The sequence below is a fragment of the Pan troglodytes genome, chromosome 8 (genome assembly GCF_028858775.2).
Source record: "Pan troglodytes isolate AG18354 chromosome 8, NHGRI_mPanTro3-v2.0_pri, whole genome shotgun sequence".
Taxonomy (NCBI): domain Eukaryota; kingdom Metazoa; phylum Chordata; class Mammalia; order Primates; family Hominidae; genus Pan; species Pan troglodytes.
The window spans coordinates 114347357-114365793 of NC_072406.2; the positions used below are offsets into that span (position 1 = coordinate 114347357).

Sequence of the window (18437 nt, forward strand, 5' to 3'; positions counted from 1 at the left end):
GTTAGGAGGGACTAGGGAATTGTCATCTCTCTCCTCCCCATCTCTATTGCACAATCACATGCTTTTAGAATGATGAATTTCTGGAGGTATGTAGAAGTAGATATTGGCGAGCAGAAATTTTTGGCCCACTTAGAGGATTTTCCAATCGGCTTTCCAGGACCTCTCAATCTGAGACAGGCCCAGGACACCAACTCTCAGTTTTCAAATGAAGAGGAAAATGGCTCTGAGGTAATGTGGAAAGAGGTGCTATGATGGTATATCCTCTTTCCCTGACTCTCTGGGTGATAGAGGCTAGATCTTCAGCTGGACCCACCGACCAGAAGCCCAATGTGCAGGTGTAGGAAGTTACTGAGGGGTTCTTCACGTCTGATATCTGATGGGTGCTTTACACTAGAGCATCGTGGCCAGGTGTGGTGGCTCACACCTGTAATCTCAACACTTTGGGAGGCTGAGGCGGGTGGATCACCTGAGGTCAGGAGTTCGAGACCAGCCTGTCCAACATGGTGAAACCCCATCTCTACTAAAAATACAAAAATTAGCCTGGTGTGGTGGCAGATGCCTGTAATCCCAGCTACTTGGGAGGCTGAGGCAGGAGAATCACTTGAACCCAGGAGGTGGAGGTTGCAGTGAGCCAAGATCACAGCACTGCACTCCATCCTGGATGACAAAGCAAGACTCTCTCAAAACAAACAAACAAACAAAAAACAAAAAAACAAAACAAAACAAAAAAATAGCACATCGTAGCACACGGATGGTCTTTGGATGTCTGGTTTTGAGACTGCTTTCCTATGTGGTTAGTTATAGAGCTTCCCTGGACTTGGGTCGTCCATAATTGGGAGGATGTATGGAAAGAATTAGGTATTTTTTTTTCACTGCCTCCCAGCAGCTTCTCCAGGTCTGCAGGGACACTGGGGCTCTAGTGTCCCAAATAGGCTGGGAATTTCATGATTCAGTCTCCTAGGAGAAAACCCATCCTCTTGTCCTCTTCTCACGCATTCTCACTTCCAGGTAATACAGGTAATTCTAAATAGCTTAGTAACCTCTATCATCTCTTGCAAGGGGAGGAGGCAGCTGGGGGCAAGACAGTGAAAACAGGTGGGCATCCAACCCTCAGGCCCCTTAGCGTTTCTAAGGCAAACAAGAAAGACTTCTGTTTCCTATCACTGATGAGGTGGGCTAAGCTGTGTATTTAGCCTGGTGGATAAGGCCCGTCAAAGGCTTGGTATGAAAGGCAGACCGGGAGTCAAAGCCCGATATACTAAGGCATAAGAGGTGACAAAAGGCGATGAAAAGAGTTGGCCTGGGGGTGAGGAGACCCAGGGGTTCGTCTCTCTGCTCTGCTATTTACTAATTATGTGAACATGGGCCCAGCCTTCCACCCTGGGGCTGTTTCCTATAATGTAAAATGAAGAGACTTAAATTAGATATCCAGGGCTTCTGCTACGTCCCATTTTCTCTATTTCTGGATGATGGGAGTGGGGCAGAGGACGCTGAAACAGAGTTGGGACGTGACAGACATAACTGTGAGAAGCCACGACAGGGAAGGTGGACAAGAGGGCGAGGAGAGCAGGGTGTGGAATAGATCGCTGGACTTGTTTTTAGAATGAAGGGAGCCCAGAGCTGCCTCGAAAAGGAGTGATTCCTCAAGGGGCATGGTCTTGGCCCAGGTAACTTTGATAATACGTGGACGGGGAGTAGGGATGCCCGCTCAAGTTCTCAAAGCGGACCCCGCCCCTTTCCAGCCAATTGTAGCCTTTCTCCCCATAATGCCCAGCAGCCACTGCCAAACCGCGCACTGCAACCGAACTCTACCTAACTCCACCTCTCTAGCCGCCCAGCCCAGTTCCTCATTTTTTATTGGTTTTTTAAACTGTCACTCAGAGAGTACTCGTATCCGTTGGTTGTCCCCTAACATACCCTTTCTTTCCCTTGTAATCTCGCCTCTTTAGGCACTACCCGCCTCCTGAAGCCAATTTCCTTTACTCGATTGGATAGTCGGAATGCTACTTTTCACGGTGCAAAGCTATGATTGGCTGCGCGCGGCAGGGCTCGCGCAGTTACCAGGCAGCGGGCTAGACTGAGGCTAGTTACCACGTCAGTGAGCTGACAGGGAAGGTACCCGGCTCTACTGCCCGTCCCGGCCGACTCATCCTGGCGGACTGTGCAGTCCCACCCTGACTTCGGCCTCAATTTCCAGGAAACAGGCTCCTTCTCTTCTCTCATCTGCTACCAGAGCCGGGAGAGCTGCTCGGAGGCGCCTCCGGGGTGCGGGCTGGACATGAGCAGCGGCTGCCGGTCCTGGGACTAGGCCCCGCCATTTTGGATCCGCTGACAGGTCAGTGAGGTCTCTTCCTAGAGTTCCGGTGTCGTGAAGGCCGCCCTGACATCGCAATAGGGAATTAGTGGGAAGGGCCCTTAAATTGGGCGAGCCAAGGTGGGCTAAGGACGCAGCGGACAGGAATAAGACGAGGGAAGGGTTGTTGTGGGAGGGAACAGGGAGGTATGCAGGGGCAAAGGTCATGCCTCTGCCGCAGGAGGGGCGATTTCTGCTCTCATTACTGATCCTTTGCAGGTGCCCAAATCTTCTGTTTTCCCAGGCTTGACCTAGTATTTAGCTTCTCCTTTCCAGCGCTTTCTGCATCCTGAAGAGCCCAGTACTCAAAAGCTGAAAGCAAACCTAAGGAGCATTGTGTCTACTTTTATGGGTTTTCAGACTTTAGATGTGAAAGTCTCTCTAGATTCTGTACAGCGTCTACTTCTTTGTGATTGCCTCACTAATACAAAGGAACTGCTTCATTAATACTGAATGATGAACTAGTGCACCCTAGAATCAGGTTGTCAGCAGAGGGACGTGTGGAAGGCTTGAGGTTATAGCAGCACAGGGAACTGGGCTATGAGAAGGCTTCCCTCTTACAGGACAGCTCAGCTGCCAGTCTGGGTCTGTATGTAAACACTAGACTTATCTTCTGGGCCTGTTTGTTCCTTTATACAATCTTTCACAGGCATTCTTTTGTAGTGTATGTTTTTGTTGACATTTTTCTCTCAGATCTTCACTAAGGAGATGAGGCTTAATCATAAGGAAACCACTCTATTATGACATATTTGACTGACAGCAGAGAGAGATTTGAATACTGGCAAAGTTTGGTATTGTCGGCCTATTATGTTTAGTGGGCAAAAAGAGTCATGAGAGATTTTCAGCCAATTGTAGGGTCAGAGCCCCAGAGTGAATGATGGAACATAACCCTAGAGAGTAGTTTATGGCACTGTGATGACCTTTGATAAACTGCTGTGTTGTAAAGCTATAAAAGTCCACCAAGGGTAACGAATGCTTATAGAAATAAGGAATAGTGTAGATGGTGTTTTTTAATGCACAATGTGGAAACTTGTGCATTAATTCAGGTATAAAAGGCACTCTAGGCCCTGTGGAGGATACAAATGGAAAGGTCTGCTTTGGGACTGCTCAGTTAATGCACTTCTTAAAAGTAGTAGCATGTATGTGCAGTGGCCTAGCTAGAGCATGTAGTAGGTTAAGAGCAGGATCAACCTAATACCTTTTGGTATGTAGTGGGCACTCAATAAACGTTATCTCTATCTGGGATTAGTTTCAGTATGTGATCAGGACTTGTGGCCTGCTTTTGGCCCTGGCAGTCAGGAACACTTTGCACTTTTGCATGATGAGGTAGTAACAAGGAGGATCAAAACCTCATAGTGTCAGAAGAGAAAACTATTTAGGATCTTGGAATGACTAACTCAGTTTTTCCTACCTTTGTCCTTATGAAATTGAAATTTCATAATTTCCCGTTTCCCTTCCTACCTTCGTCCTTATGAAATTGAAATTTTTGTGTGTGTTGGGAGAAGGGGGATGGCATTATTTATGCTTCACGTGTGTTGATTTAGATGGAAATGGTACAGGAAACTATTTGCATTTTAACTTGCTGATCTAAGTTGTAGAATTCCTCCCCTCTCCCCGCCCCCAAAAAAGTAGTTGAACGCAGCAAATGAAATGACATACCTCAGGAGGTACCCAGGTTTGATGATCCTGCCTTGCTCACTTGGGCCATTGCGCTGTTGAGTTGATATGCTTTGCATAACAGGCAATCTAGTCTCTGGGTAGGCAGTGTGATCAATCCAGGATCCAGTCATCCTCAGTTGAGCCTAAGGGTGACTATAGAGGCATCAAAACGTTTTCTCTTTCTCTCTCTTTCCTTTTTTTAATTCTAAATGTCATTTCTAGATAGGAATAATTTTCTAGATAGGAATAATTCCCACTCCTACCCACAAATCAGAAAATTCATCCTTCAAATACAAGTCCCAAGCTTGTATTTGAGCTTCTTTTTAATGGTGTTTGTAGACAGTATGTTCCAGTCTTGACAGTGATGCTCATTGGCACAGTGGGAACTCAGGCTATAGACATATCTCCTCAGTAGCTGGGCACCAATCCCAGTTTCAGCTCAGAGTTCTCAAAGTTCCACTACTATTTTATTTCCCTCTTTTCCAGAAGTCAGGATGACTGCCATTTTCACATAATAACCTCATTGATAGGGTACTTAGACTGGCTGCTGTGGGCAGCTAAAGAGGAAGAAGACACAGCTCTTGCTTTTGAGGAGACTCTATTTATAGAGTACTCACTGCAAGGATCACCCTAATCTTTGTATGACACTTCTCATTGATTGATCACACACTATATCCCTGTGGCTCTGTGTGACTGATTAGAATGATTCTGTTGTTGGGTTAATGGTGGGATTGAATTTAAGGGTGTATGTTTTTGTTGACATTTTATCCTCAGGCTAGAAGAGCTATGTAAATATAATGAGCTGCTGTTTAGCTGTTACTCTTTTTTTTTTTTTTTTAATATTTCAGTATGTTCAACTGCAGTTGTTTAACTAAATGAAAATATAATAAAGCAGTGTGCTGATTTGGAACCCCAATAATAATAGAGGTGATCATAGAAGTGATTATTTGTTCTAGTAGTAGTGGAAATTACCATAGATGCAATAGTAGTGTAAATGATCATGGAAGTATGATGGCAAAGTAATGGTTTGCCAATCATATAAACCAGGGGTTACGAGCTCATGTGCCTAAATGCCAGGCAGGTAATGTAAATGGGTTAATTGAGTCCCATGGGAATGTATTAGGATTAGTGGGGACTGTTGTGTACTGGACAACCCATGCCTTTATTTTTTTTTTTTGTCTTCAATTTTAATTTCTTTTTATTGAGACAGGGTCTTGCTCTGTCACCCCGGCTGGAGTGCAGAGGAGCGATCACAGCTCACTGCAGCCTTGACCTCTGGGCTCAAGTGATCTTCCTACCTCAGCCTCCCAAGTAGCTGGGACCACAGATGTGCGCCATCATGCCCAGCTAATTTTTTAATATTTTGTAGAGACAAGGTCTCACTGTATTGCTCAGGCTGGTTTCGAACTCCTAGACTCAAGCAGTCCTCCCACTTTTGCCTCCCAAAGTGCTGGGATTTTAGGAATGAACCACCATGCTCAACCCATTCCTTTATTTAGAAGAGCCAACTGCTCCTTTTTCAGCAGATTGTTACTGTTTTAGAATGCAGGCACAGAATGACCACTCTTTCTATTTTTCAGGAGAAACTGGAAATTTAGATCATTGTGTTTTCTAATTGTTGGAAACTAGTTAAAAGTATTTTTAAGCCTTTTTCAGGCCAAACAAAATATGTCTGTGGACTGGATTCTGCCCAATGGTTACTGGATGATGACCCTCAATAAACAAAATGGGCAGGCCTTATGAGACTTAATCACTGCAGTTCTCTATGCATAATCACATAGACTTTTTTTCTTTGTCCTACTCTGCCAGCTGTCACCTTTATACCTTGGGTGCCCTGAGTGGCTAAAAGATGGAGTGAGATAGAGAAGGTTTGTTTTATTTTTCATCTCCAAGCTGGCAGAAGGGACAGCTTTGGACATATTAGTAGCTTACCTTGTAAACGGTTTTTGAGATACTCTCAGAATCTCCACAGGGGGAGGAGATGGCATGCTAGAGCTGAGGTACCCTGGTCACCCGATTATCAGGTCTGGGAGGATTTTCCAGTGATGCATTGTCAGGGCACCAGCTTTTTTCCCAGTTTAACCTTCTTTTACTTCCACCCTTTAAGTAAATTTCTTGAGCTCAGTAAGTTGTTTCCTAGTTTAGTAACTTTGGTTATTCTCAATAAAGCACAGAACTATGATGTGTTCCTAGGCCAGCTCTGGAAATATTAAAAGCTCTGCATCTTTATTGTTTCTCTGGCTTTTTTTTTTTTTTTCTCTGATGGAGTCTTGCTCTGTTGCCCAGGCTGGAGTGCAGTGGTGTGATCTTGGCTCACTGCAACCTCCGCCTCCTGGGTTCAAGCAATTCTCCTGCCTTAGCCTCCCAAGTAGCTGGGACTACAGGTGCGTGCCACCACACCCAGCTAATTTTTGTATTTTTAGTAGAGATGTAGTTTCACCATATTGGCCAGGCTGGTCTTGAACTCTTGACTTCGTGATCCGCCCGCCTCGGCCTCCCAAAGTGCTGGGATTATGGGTGTGAGCCAATGCGCCCAGCCTTCTCTGGCTTTTAAAGGGATTGAGTGAACATAAACCTTAGAAGGGCCTATTGCTGGTCCTTCAGCTCCCTACTACCATCTACCTTTTCAGAAAGTCCATCAGTTTTCTTGGTTTGCCCAGCTCTGTATTAGACACAAAGGCATCATGAAAAAGAAAAACAAAATTGCGCTTTTGCCTTTGGAGAATTTATTTGCTAGTTGGATAAGAATAATTTTTTTTTGAGACAAGTCTCTCTCTGCCACCCAAGCTGGAATGCAGTGGTGTGAGATCTCGGCTCACTGCAACCTTTGCCTCTCAGGCTGAAGTGATCCTCCCATCTCAGCCTCCTGAGTAGCTGGGACTATAGGTGCGTGCCACCACGCCTGCCTGATTTTTGTGTTTTTTGTAGACACAGGATTTTACTATGTTGCCCAGAGTCCAGTGGTGTCATCATAGCCCATTGCAGCCTTGATTTTTTTGGCTCAACTGATCCTCTTACCTTAGGCTCCCTAGTGGCTGGGACTACAGGCATGTATCACTATGTCCCACTAATTTTTTTTTTTTTTTAAATTTATGTTGCCTAGGCTGGTCTCTGACTCCTGAGCTCAACCATTCCTCCTGCTTTGGCCTCCTAAAGTGCTGGGATTAAAGATGAGAGCTACTGCACCTGGCCAAGGAAATGTTTAAAAGTGATTAAGAGGCCGGGCGTGGTAGCTCATGCCTGTAATGCCAGCACTTTGGGAAGTCAAGGGAGGCAGATCACCTGAGGTCAGGAGTTAAAGGCCAGCCTGGCCAACATGGTGAAACGCTGTCTCTACTAAAAATATAAAAATTAGCTAGGCGTGGTGGTGGGCGCCTGTAATCCCAGCTACTCGGGAGGCTGAGGCAGGAGAATCACTTGAACCCTGGAGGTGGAGGTTGCAGTGAGCCGAGATTGCGCCACTGCACTCCAGCCTAGACGACAAGAGCGAAACTCCGTCTCAAAACAAACAACCAAACAAACACAAAACCAAACCCCATAAAAGTGATTAAGAAAAAAAAACCACTTAAACACTAGTGTACTAAAACAGCTATTTAGAGCCAAAGAAAATAAGACATATATGAAGAATTGACAGTTACATTAAAAATTATATATTTCACAAAAATGTGAATGTGCAAATAACACTTAAGGAGATGTCAGGAAGATAGACGTGAAAAAAGAAGCATTATGATATGGCTGGTAGGTAAATGTGGGTTCTTTTTACCTGTATGGAAGGTTTGTAACTTCTGGTAGAGAAGCAAATATATATTATCAAAAAAAGGTTTGCCAGTGTGGCTCAGAGTTATTGTCTTCTATGAAGTCATTTTTCTCATGAGGTGGATGTGTGCTGTACCACTCTTGAAGAGTCAGTCTTGATGTTATTTCATTTGTTCATCCAGTATTTATTGATCATTTTTCTTACTATGTGTCAGGCTTTGGAGATAAAAAGGTAAATAAATCATGGTCTTTCCCCCTGAGATAGAGCCTGATAGTCCCATGGTGGTGATACACTAAATAAATAATTATAAATTAGTATAAGATGTGTTTATTTTTATTTTCATTTATTTATTTGAGGCAGAGTCTCACTCTGTCACCCAGGCTGGAGTACAGTGGCACGATCATACCGCAAGGCAACCTGGAACTCCTGGGCTCAAGTGATCCTCCTGCCTTAGCCTCCCAAGTAGCTGGGACAACAGGTGTGCGCCACCACACCTGGCCAATTTTTCTTTATGTTTTGTAGAGACAGGGTCTCACCATGTTGCCTAAGCTGGTCTTGAACTTCTAGGCTCAACTGATGCTCCCTCCTTGGCCTCCCAAAGTGCTGGGATCACAGACATCAGCCACTGTGCCCAGCCAAGATACGTTTAGAGATAACTACAAAGTGCTGTGGGTGGCCGGGCATGGTAGTTCATGCCTATAATCCCAGCACTTTGAGAGGCCGAGGCAGGCAGATCACTTGAGGTCAGGAGTTTGAGACCAGGAGTTTGAGACCAGCCTGGCCAACATGGTGAAACCCCAACTCTACTAAAAATACTCTGCTAAAAAAGTGGAAAAAAGGGCTGGGCGCAGTGGCTCACACCTGTAATCCCAGCACTTTGGGAGGCCGAGGTGGGCAGATCACCTGAGGCCGGGAGTTTGAGACCAGCCTGACCAACACGGAGAAACCTCGTCTCTACTAAAAATACAAAATTGGCCCGGCATGGTGGCGCATGAATGTAATCCCAGCTGCTGGGAGGTTGAGGCAGGAGAATCGCTTAAACCTGGGAGGCAGAGGTTACGGTGAGCCGAGATTGTGCCATTGCACTCCAGCCTGGGCAACAAGGGGGAAACGCTGTCTCACAAAAAAAAAAAAAAAAAAAAAAAGTGGAAAAATAAATAAATAAATAAATAAATAAGTGGTTTTAAGATTGTTCTTAGAACCACTGTGATATTCTGACTCCCTCATTGACTTTTGGATGGAATGAGTAAGGGTTTATCAGGTGGACAAGAGTGAGAAAAAACATTCAGAATAGAAAGGGAGCTTCATATGCAAAGGCAAAGAGGCAGCAAAGACCATGACTTTAAAAAGTAGGAATGATGTGGCGTGGTGGCCCACACCTATAATCCCAGCATTTTGGGAGGCCAAGGCAGGCAGATTGCTTTGAGCTCTGGAGTTTGAGACCAGCCTGGGCAACATGGCAAAATGTTGTCTCTACAAAAAATACAAAAAAATTAGCCAGGCATGGTGACTCATGCCTGTAGTTCCAGCTACTTGGGAGGCTGAGGTGGGAGGATCGCTTGAGCCTGGGAAGCAGATACTGCAGTGAGTCAAGATTGTACCACTGCACTCCAGCCTGGGTGACAGAATGAGACCCTGTTTCAAAAAAAAAAAAAAAAAGGAACTTTTTAACTTTTTAGGGTCTTTTATTTTATTTTATTATTATTATTTTTTGAGCCGGCGTCTTGCTCTGCTGCCCAGGCTGGAGACCAGTGATGCAATCTTGGCTTACTGCAACCTCCACCTCCTGGGTTCAAGCAATCCTCCTGCCTCAGCCTCCTGAGTAGCTGGGATTACAGGCCCCTGCCATCATGCCCAGCTAATTTTTGTATTTTTAGTAGAGTGGGGGTTTCAGCATGCTGGCCAGGCTGGTCTCAAACTCCTGACCTCAGTTGATCTGCCTGCTTTGGCCTCCCAAAGTGCTGGGATTACAAGCATGAGCCACTGCCCCCAGCCGAGGGGCTATTTTAGACAAAGAATATGTGTAGCTTATATGGGGCACCAATGGCTGCCACCCAGCTTGAAAAACAACATCACCAAAACTGAGGCTGCATGTATGTATGCCCTTCCCTGTTAGTTCCCCCACACTCCCTGCCCCTTGCCACTATTCTCAATTTTTTTGTGTGAGCTTCTCTGGGGTATAGTCCTAGAAGTGGAATTGCTGAAATATAGGATATGAAGTGCTTTAGCTTTGTAAGATAATGCCAAATTGTTATTCAAATTCATATTAATTTAGATACATACCAGCCACTTGGTCTGCATTTTTTACCAACTTAAAAACAATTTTTTTTTTTGAGACAGGGTCTTACTCTGTTGTCCAGGCTGGAGTACAGTGGTGTGATCGTGGCTCACTGCAGCCTTGACCTCCTAGGCTCAAGTGATCCTCCCACTTCAGCCTCTCAAGTAGCTGGGACTACAGGCACATGCCACCATGCCCTACTAATTTTTAAATTTTTTGTAGAGATGGAGTTTTGCTATGATGCCCAGGCTGTTCTCAAACTCCTTGGCTCAAGTGATCCTCCTGCATCGGCCTCCTAAAATGCTGGATTATAGGCGTGAGCACCTGGCCTTTTAAGTATTATCAGATTTAAAGTGTTTTGCTATTTCAGGAATGTAAAGTGGCATATCATTATAATCTTATTTTGTAATTTTCCTGATTATTAATGAAGCTAATAATCTTTTCATATATTTATTTGCTGTTTATGTTTCCTATTCTGTGAAACACCTATTCATGTCTGTTGCCAATTTTGGGGAGGGGTTATATGTCTAGTTCTTATAGTTTTGTAGCAGTTATTGTATACTCTGGATATTACTCCTTTATATTAGTTATATGTGCCTCAAATATTTTCTTCTGGTTTGTGCCTTATCTTTTCCCTCTTTTTTATGTTGTCTTTTGAACAGGCATTTTTAATTTTAACATGGTTGAATTCACCAATTTTTTAAAGAGGTTTTGCTTTTTGTTTCTTGTTTAGGTACTTCTCCCTTATGCTGAGTTTATAAAAATACTGTCCTGTAGCCAGGTGCTGTGGCACACACCTGTTGTCCCAGCTACCCAAGAGGCTGTTGTGGAAGGATTGCTTGAGCCTAGGAGTTTGAGTCCAGCCTGGGCAACATAGCAAGACCCTATCTCTAAAAAAAAATCAAAAAGAAAATATTCTCATATATTAGCTTCTAAGAGATTTCAAGTTTTGCTTTTCATATTTAAATAACCTGAGATATATTTTTGGTATTCCATTAAATAAGAATACAATTTATTGTTTCTTTTTCTCCTGCTTTTGTTGGATATAGACAGAGTTGCCAAGTGATACAGTGACTCCTCTTTGGATCCTGTTGAGGTAACTGGGATGCCACAAAGCACTAGGGGAATGTTCTAGACCCAGCTTTAAATGGACAGTGGTTTCAAGGGTACATGTTACTCAGAGTCTCTGGGCCAGTGGCTTATCTGGCTAAGGGTGTTAGTTGGTATTTATTTAGTTGTTCCCTCTCTTATTTATTTTTTTCTATTAATTTTTCATTTGTGTGGGTACATAATGAATGTATTTCTCTTGTTATTTCTGACACAAGATAAATCTTAAGTTCGTTTCTACTATACTTTTATGAGGTTTCTGCAGGGCTTTATGACCTTGTGACAAGGGATTTCTTGGCCATTGGCTACCAGGCAGCAAGTGGTTCATCAGTTTCCCATCTGAAGCTGAAGGGCACAACTGTTTGGAGATTCCCTGAGTGAGGGGACATACTCAGAGACCTAGAAGGAGATTAGGCAGCTCTGCATAGTACTTGAAAATAATTCCTCTTCATTCCCTAGATGTTTCTTTTTTTTTGAGACAGAGTCTCACTCTGTTGCCCAGGTTGGAATGCAGTGGTGTGATCTCGGCTCACTGTAACCTCCACCTCCTGGGTTCAAGTGATTCTCCTGCCTCAGCCTCCCAAGCAGCTGGGATTACAGGTGTGTGTCACCACACCTGGCTAATTTTTGTATTTTTAGTTGAGGCGGGGTTTCACCATGTTGGCCAGGCTGGTCTTGAACTCCCAACCTCAGGTGATCTGCCCACCTCAGCCTCCCAAAGTGCTGGGATTATAGGCGTGAACCACTGCGCCCAGCCCTAGATGTTTCTTTTTTACAATGATTTTTTGCTTAGACCTTTGCTGTCTTAGAAAGTGGTTACTTCTTTTCTAAAGGGCTTATTCATTTTTAGTCAATCAGCTGATTAAAATTTAAAAGTAGTTAATAGGTAATATATGTTTGTGACACAAAATTCAAAAGGTAAAAAAGAATATACAGAGAAAAGTTAGTCTTCCTTTCACTCCTCCACCACTCAGTTCCATAGTCATCCAGTTTCTTTCCCTGGAGGCCGTAACCTCTTAGCATTTTCTTACAAGTCCTTCCAGAGACCTAGAGCATATTCATCTTGCCTACATAATTTAAGGAAAGGGAAATACCAGGAGAGATTTAATCTTTTCTCTTCTGATACTTTAAATCATTTTTGAATATATCTTTCTTCTATTTCTAAGTTCTCCTCCTCCTCAGAAGAGAGCGTGGTTGTACATTCATATCATTGACACTTCTCAGAAGAGAACATTGTTGTGTTCCTAGAGCATTTGGAAAGCAGATAGTCTTCTGAGATTAACCTAGTTTTTTAAATTGTCATTAATATAAATCTTGTGTTGGATTCCCTTGTGGACTGGGGAGCTGTCATGGGCATGGACACATTATTATTATTATTTTAAGACAGAGTCTCGCTCTGTTGCCCAGGCTTGAGTGCAGTGGCACGAACGCGGTTCACTGCAGCCTCAATCTACCGGCCTCAAGCAATCCTCCCACCTCAGCCTCCCTAGCAACTGGGACTACAGGTGTGCACCACCACACCTGGCTAATTTTTGTATTTTTTATAGAGACGGGGTTCACCATGTTGCCAAGGCTGGTCTCGAACTCCTGGGCTCAAATGATCTGCCCACCTCAGCCTTCCAAAGTGTTAGGGATTACAGGTGTGAGCCACTGCGCATGGCCCCTGGACAAAATTTGTACCAGTTTCTTTTTCCTTTATCATGGTGGTTTTCATGCTTTTCACTTTCTTGGGGGGCCTCATCTTATGCAAAATATGCAAATTGAGCTACTTGCTAGGTACATTTCTTTCTCTATTATCTCTGGCTGTGTCTCAGTTTTTGTATCTATTCCACTAAACTGTATAAATGCCTCAAGGACATAAATTATATACCTCTTATCATTATTAATGTTTAATTATATTGATAGTACAGTAATACATTCTCTTTGTAAAAAAAAAATTTTTTTTTTTGGGGGATGGAGTCTGGCTCTGTTGCCCAGGCTGGAGTACAGTGGCATGATCTCGGCTCACTTTAACCTCTGCCTCCCAGGTTCAAGCGATTCTTCTGCCTCAGCCACTCGAGTAGCTGGGATTACAGGCGCTCTCCACCACACCTGCCCAATTTTTGTATTTTGAGTGGAGATGGGTTTCACCATGTTGGCCAGGTTGGTCTCGAGCTCAGGTGATCTACCCGCCTTGACACTCCTGAAGTGCTGGGATTACAGGCATGAGCCACAGTGCCCGACCTTCTTGTAAAAAGTTAAAATATTACAGATCCAGCCTGGGCAACAAAGTGAGACCCCATCTCTACAAAAAGTACAAAAATTAGTTGGGTGTGGTGGTGTGCGCCTGAAGTCCCTGCTACTCAGGAGGCTAAGGCAGGAGGATTGCTTGAGCCCAAGAGTTCAAGTCTGCAGTGAGGCATGACAGTGCCACAGGACTCCAACCTGGGTGACAGAGTGAGACCTTGTCTCAAAAAAACCCCAAAAGACAAAACCATTACAGATAAGGCTCAAGTATCCTCTGATTGCACCCTGTTTTCACAGCACCTTCTCTAGGAATAATTATGGTTATAAGTTTGGGTATATTAGCACAGACCTTTTATTTTATATTTACCTATCATATTAATGCTTTCTTGCTGTCAGTTAATATGAGTTTTCAGAACTTTTCAAAGGTCTTGTCACTGTCACTGTCCAGTTTTCTGGAGCTGACTGGGCAGATTGGATGCAGTCATTTGTTTATATTTATATTTATATATTTTTAGAGATAGTGTCTTGCTCTGTGACCCAGGCTGGAGTGCAGTTGTGGGGTCATAGCTCACTGCAGCCTCGAACTCCTGAGCTCAAGTGATCCTCCCGCCTCAGCCTCCCCAGTAACTAGAACTACAGGTGTATGCCACCATGCCTGGCTAATTTTTTAGTTTTGTTTTTTTGGTAGAGACTGGGTCTCACTGTTTGCCCAGGCTGGTCTCAACTCCTGGGCTCAACTGATTCTCCTGCCTTGGATTCCCAAAGTGCTGGGATTGCAGGTGTGAGCCACTTCACCTGGTCTGGATGCAGCCTTTACGCTGACATTGCAACTGTGGTTCTAAACCAACACTATGCTTCCAACAACCTTTATTCTTTTCTTTAACTTGAATCTTTAAATTCAAGTTAAATTTTTATTGAGTAGATTAAAAAGAACAAAGGGAAGACTATATATTTAGGAGAGAGCGAGAGAGAGTGTCTCGATATGCTGCCCAGGCTGGTCTTAAATTCCTGGGCTCAAGCAATCCTCCCGCCTCGTCCTCCCAAAGTGCTAGGATTATAGGCATGAGCCACCATGTCTGGCCAGAAATATTGTTTTTAACAAGCTGACATTACAGTTGTATCTGTGTACTTAAAGGCATCATAGGACTTTGGGAACAATTGACTTTGAAGAATTTGACATGCTTCCTGAGGATTGTTGAGGTGCCTTTGAAAAGTGTTCTGGATTGACTCACTTTGAGTTGTATCTTGAACTACCTTGAACTTCTAAAGACCCCCAGGAGAGCCAGATAGTTGGATTCATAACATAAGATGGACTTCATCTCATTTTAGTATTACAGATTTTTTTTTTTTTTTTTTTTTTTGAGGTGGAGTTTCACTCTTGTTGCCCAGGCTGGAGTGCAATGGGGCAATCTTGGCTCACACAACCTCTGCCTCCCAGGTCCAAGCAATTCTCCCATCTCAGCCTCCCGGGTAGCTGAGATTACAGGCATGCGCCACCTCGCCTGGCTAATTTTTTGCGTTTTTAGTGGAGAGAGGGTTTCTCCATGTTGGTCAGGCTGGTCTTGAGCTCCCAAACTCAGGTGATCCACCTGCCTCTGCCTCTCAAAGTGCTGGGATTACAGGCCTGAGCCACTGCACCTGGCTAACAGATTTTATGAGTATAGAAAATCTTGGTACTGGTCAGGTGCAGTGGCTCACGCCTGTAATCCCAGCCAGCACTTTGGGAGGCCCAGGCGGGCGGATTACCTGAGGTCTGGAGCTCGAGACCAGCCTGACCAACACAGAGAAACCCCGTCTCTTCTAAAAAATATACAAAATTAGCCAGATATGGTGGTGCATGCCTGTAATCCCAGCTACTCAGGAGGCTGAGGCAGGAGAATTGCTTGAACTCGGGAGGCAGAGGTTGTGGTGAGCCAGGATCACGCCATTGCACTCCAGCCTGGGCAACAAGAGTGAAACTCTGCCTCAAAAAAAAAAAAAAAAAAAAAAAAGAAAGAAAGAAAGAAAGAAAATCTTGGTACTGAAAAGTTAAATCACAATTCTAACCTTATCAGGTACTGATTTTTAAACTTGGGTATGCTTTGGGTAACCAAATATTAACCAGACTATTATCTTAACTGTTTCGGTAGGTTTGCCAAGATGGTGGATAAGAATATTTACATCATTCAAGGGGAGATTAACATTGTGGTTGGGGCCATCAAACGAAATGCCCGATGGAGCACCCATACACCACTGGTAAGTGGGAAATGGATAAATAGCCTGGTCACTAAGTTTTTATAGGGGATCTGTTGGCATGGTTAAAAGAGTAATCAAATTCCTAGTAATAATGAGAATAGTAGGAATTCAGAGTTGTTCTTGATATCTTGTTTTTTTGTATCCCAACTAGCATCAGATATATAGGCTATCTTTTTTTCTCTGGGACCCAAAAGATGACACCATTCTTCTTCTAAATATTTTTGTAAACAGCTTAAGCTAGTCCTGTGCTTGGGACCTCTTTAGTATGCCTAAAAGTATCAGAAAGATTCCTTATTTTCTAATTCTTTAGGGCTATAATTAGCTATCAAATTTATTTAAATCAGCGTAGTTATTGATACATAGAACATGACTTAGTGATGGTACTCCTTCTTGGGGGTTCAGCAAACTTCCATATATAGAGTAGGCCATATCTTACCAATCAGATGAGTAAGAAACTTACCTGTTATACAGTTGGCTTTCTTTGCTATATATGTTTGAGGATTTTTTTTTGTAGAATTGTGTAAAACAATTTTTGGCCCAGTTGTAAAAGCAAGTTTAGAAATTGCCAACTTGGGAGTTTATATGAACATAGTTGGTAAGTGCATTTGGAAATTTCTCAAGTTCTTTCATAAAAATGTATTGATTTAAAAGTGAGAATGGCATCAGGAATATCTTTGAAATGAATATGTATGATGACATAGTGGGTATGAAAAGGGAGAGAAGACAGAATAATACACATATAAAGGACCTGGCAATCTGTAGTAGCTTGAGTGTTATGGTGATGATATAGATTAGCACTTAAGAATTCACTATTTTATATAAGCCCAGAGTATCTCTACGAAATAAGAGATTAGGGTACAGAAAAATATGAACTATGGCTAATTTTCTTTTCCTCAGAAGGAAAACTTAAATGATTTTCTGATTGGATTCATAGAAAGAGCCCTTGATCTGTCCTTTATTTTCCTTTTCCTCTTTTGGCCCAATAATGACTTACTTTAATCTATGTGTTCTACAGGATGAAGAACGGGATCCTCTGCTGCATAGTTTCGGTCATCTAAAGGAGGTTTTAAACAGTATAACAGGTAAGTCTCCATATGTATGTGGATTACTAATCTTGGTAAAAAATATGTGTTTGATTTATTGAAAGGATAGACAAACTTTTTGTATAAAGGACTTTATAGTAAATAATTTAGGCTTTGTGGGCCATACACAACTGTGCAACTACTTAACTCTGCCTTTGTAGCTCAAAAGCAGCCATAGATAATATATAAATGAATGAGAAATATATATTTTCTTTTTGTTTATTTTATAGAGACAGGGTCTTGCTATGTTGCCCAGGCTGGTTTCAAATGCCTGAGCTCAAGCAATCCTCCTGTCTTGGCCTCTCAAAGTGTTGGGATTCCAGGCTTGAGCCACTGTGCCTGGCCTATATTTTCCTTTGTGTTTTTTTTTTTTTTTTTTTGAGGTAGAGTCTCTGTTGCCCAGGCTGGAGTGCAGTGTCATGAACTCAGCTCACTGCAACCTCTGCCTCCTGGGTTTAAGCCAGTCTCCTGCCTCAGCCTCCTAAGTAGCTGGGATTACAGGCGCGTGCCACCACACCCGCCTAATTTTTGTATTTTTAGTAGAGACGGGGTTTCACCATGTTGGCCAGGCTGGTCTCAAACTCCTGGCCTCAGGTGATCCACTGCCTCGGCCTCTGAAAGTGCTGGGATTACAGGAATGAGCCACTGCGCCTGGCCTATATTTTCTTTAAAAAAAAGAATCTGCAAGCCAGATTTGGCCCATGGGTGCAGTTTTCCAATCCTTGGTTTATTGCATTGGTTTCAGTCTTCATGATCTTTCAATCTTCATGTGTTCTAGAATCATTTGTCCCTTTGTTTGCCCCCTATTTTCCTAATCACGGTAACCTTATATAATATATTCATATGTTTAGAATTTTCAAAGCCATTTTCACATTTATTACCTTATTGAACTTTTATACAACCCTGTGAGGGAGGCATGGCAGCTATTGTCCCCTTTTTGTGAAAGAAGTTAAAGCCCAGAGGAGTTTAAAGTGATTTAGCTGAGGTCACACTAATCCTAAGAGGTGGAGTCAAAACTAGAATTCAGGCCTCTGTTGCCTGGTTTAGGGCTCTTTGCTCTATATTGCTTCTGTACATGTGATTAGAAGAGAATGTACACATTAAGTACCTTATATTTGTGTGTGTGTGTGTTTATTTTATGTATATACATACACACACACACACACACACACACACACAGGCAGGAAAGGAGGAAAGTGTCAAAACCAAGGGGATGTAGATACAGACTGAAAGGGAAAGCCTCAGAGCTATGTTCCTTTGTTGACCACAAAGGGCTCCTGCAGTGTATAACCCTGGAATGCTTTTGGCTAGTGACATATGTCAGACTGTAATTGGATAGTGTTTAGGCTTCTGCAAATTAAACAAACAATAAGAAAATTTCTTCTTTTCATTAGAAATATGGGAGAAGATCTGGAGAAAAATTCTATTTTACTTTCCTAAACATGGGCTAAAGTTATCTAAGAGTTCCCTACATATTTTCTTTCTTTCTTTCTTTCTTTTTTTTTTTTTTTTTGAAACAGTGTGTCTCTCTGTTGCCTAGGCTGGAGTGCAGTGGTGTGATCTCGGCTCACTGCAACTGCAACTTCCGTCTCCCAGATTCAAGCGATTTTCGTGCCTCAGCCTCCCAAGTAGCTGGGATTACAGACGTGCACCACCACACCCGGCTAATTTTTGTATTTTTACTAGAGACGGAGTTTCACCATGTTGACCAGGCTGGTCTCAGACTCCTGACCTCAGATG

At 43.1% G+C, this 18437-nt stretch overlaps 1 protein-coding gene across 12 annotated transcripts in view; it reads left to right on the forward strand.

The window, feature by feature from the left end:
• Positions 1–2051: 2051 nt before the first annotated feature.
• The window catches only part of GBF1 (golgi brefeldin A resistant guanine nucleotide exchange factor 1), a 137086-nt gene continuing 120700 nt past the window's right edge, over positions 2052–18437 (forward strand). For 9 of the 12 annotated variants that reach the window (XR_010146695.1, XR_010146697.1, XR_010146696.1 and 6 more), the window contains exons 1-3: positions 2052–2335; positions 15510–15615; positions 16631–16697. Coding sequence is in view for 5 of the 12 variants with exons in the window: in XM_016919211.2 (XP_016774700.1) it covers positions 15520–15615; positions 16631–16697 (163 nt within the window). In the remaining 7 variants the exon portion in view is untranslated. The remainder of the gene's footprint in view (positions 2336–15509; positions 15616–16630; positions 16698–18437) is intronic. The other 3 variants (XM_063781116.1, XM_063781117.1, XM_063781118.1) reach the window with 1 other exon arrangement.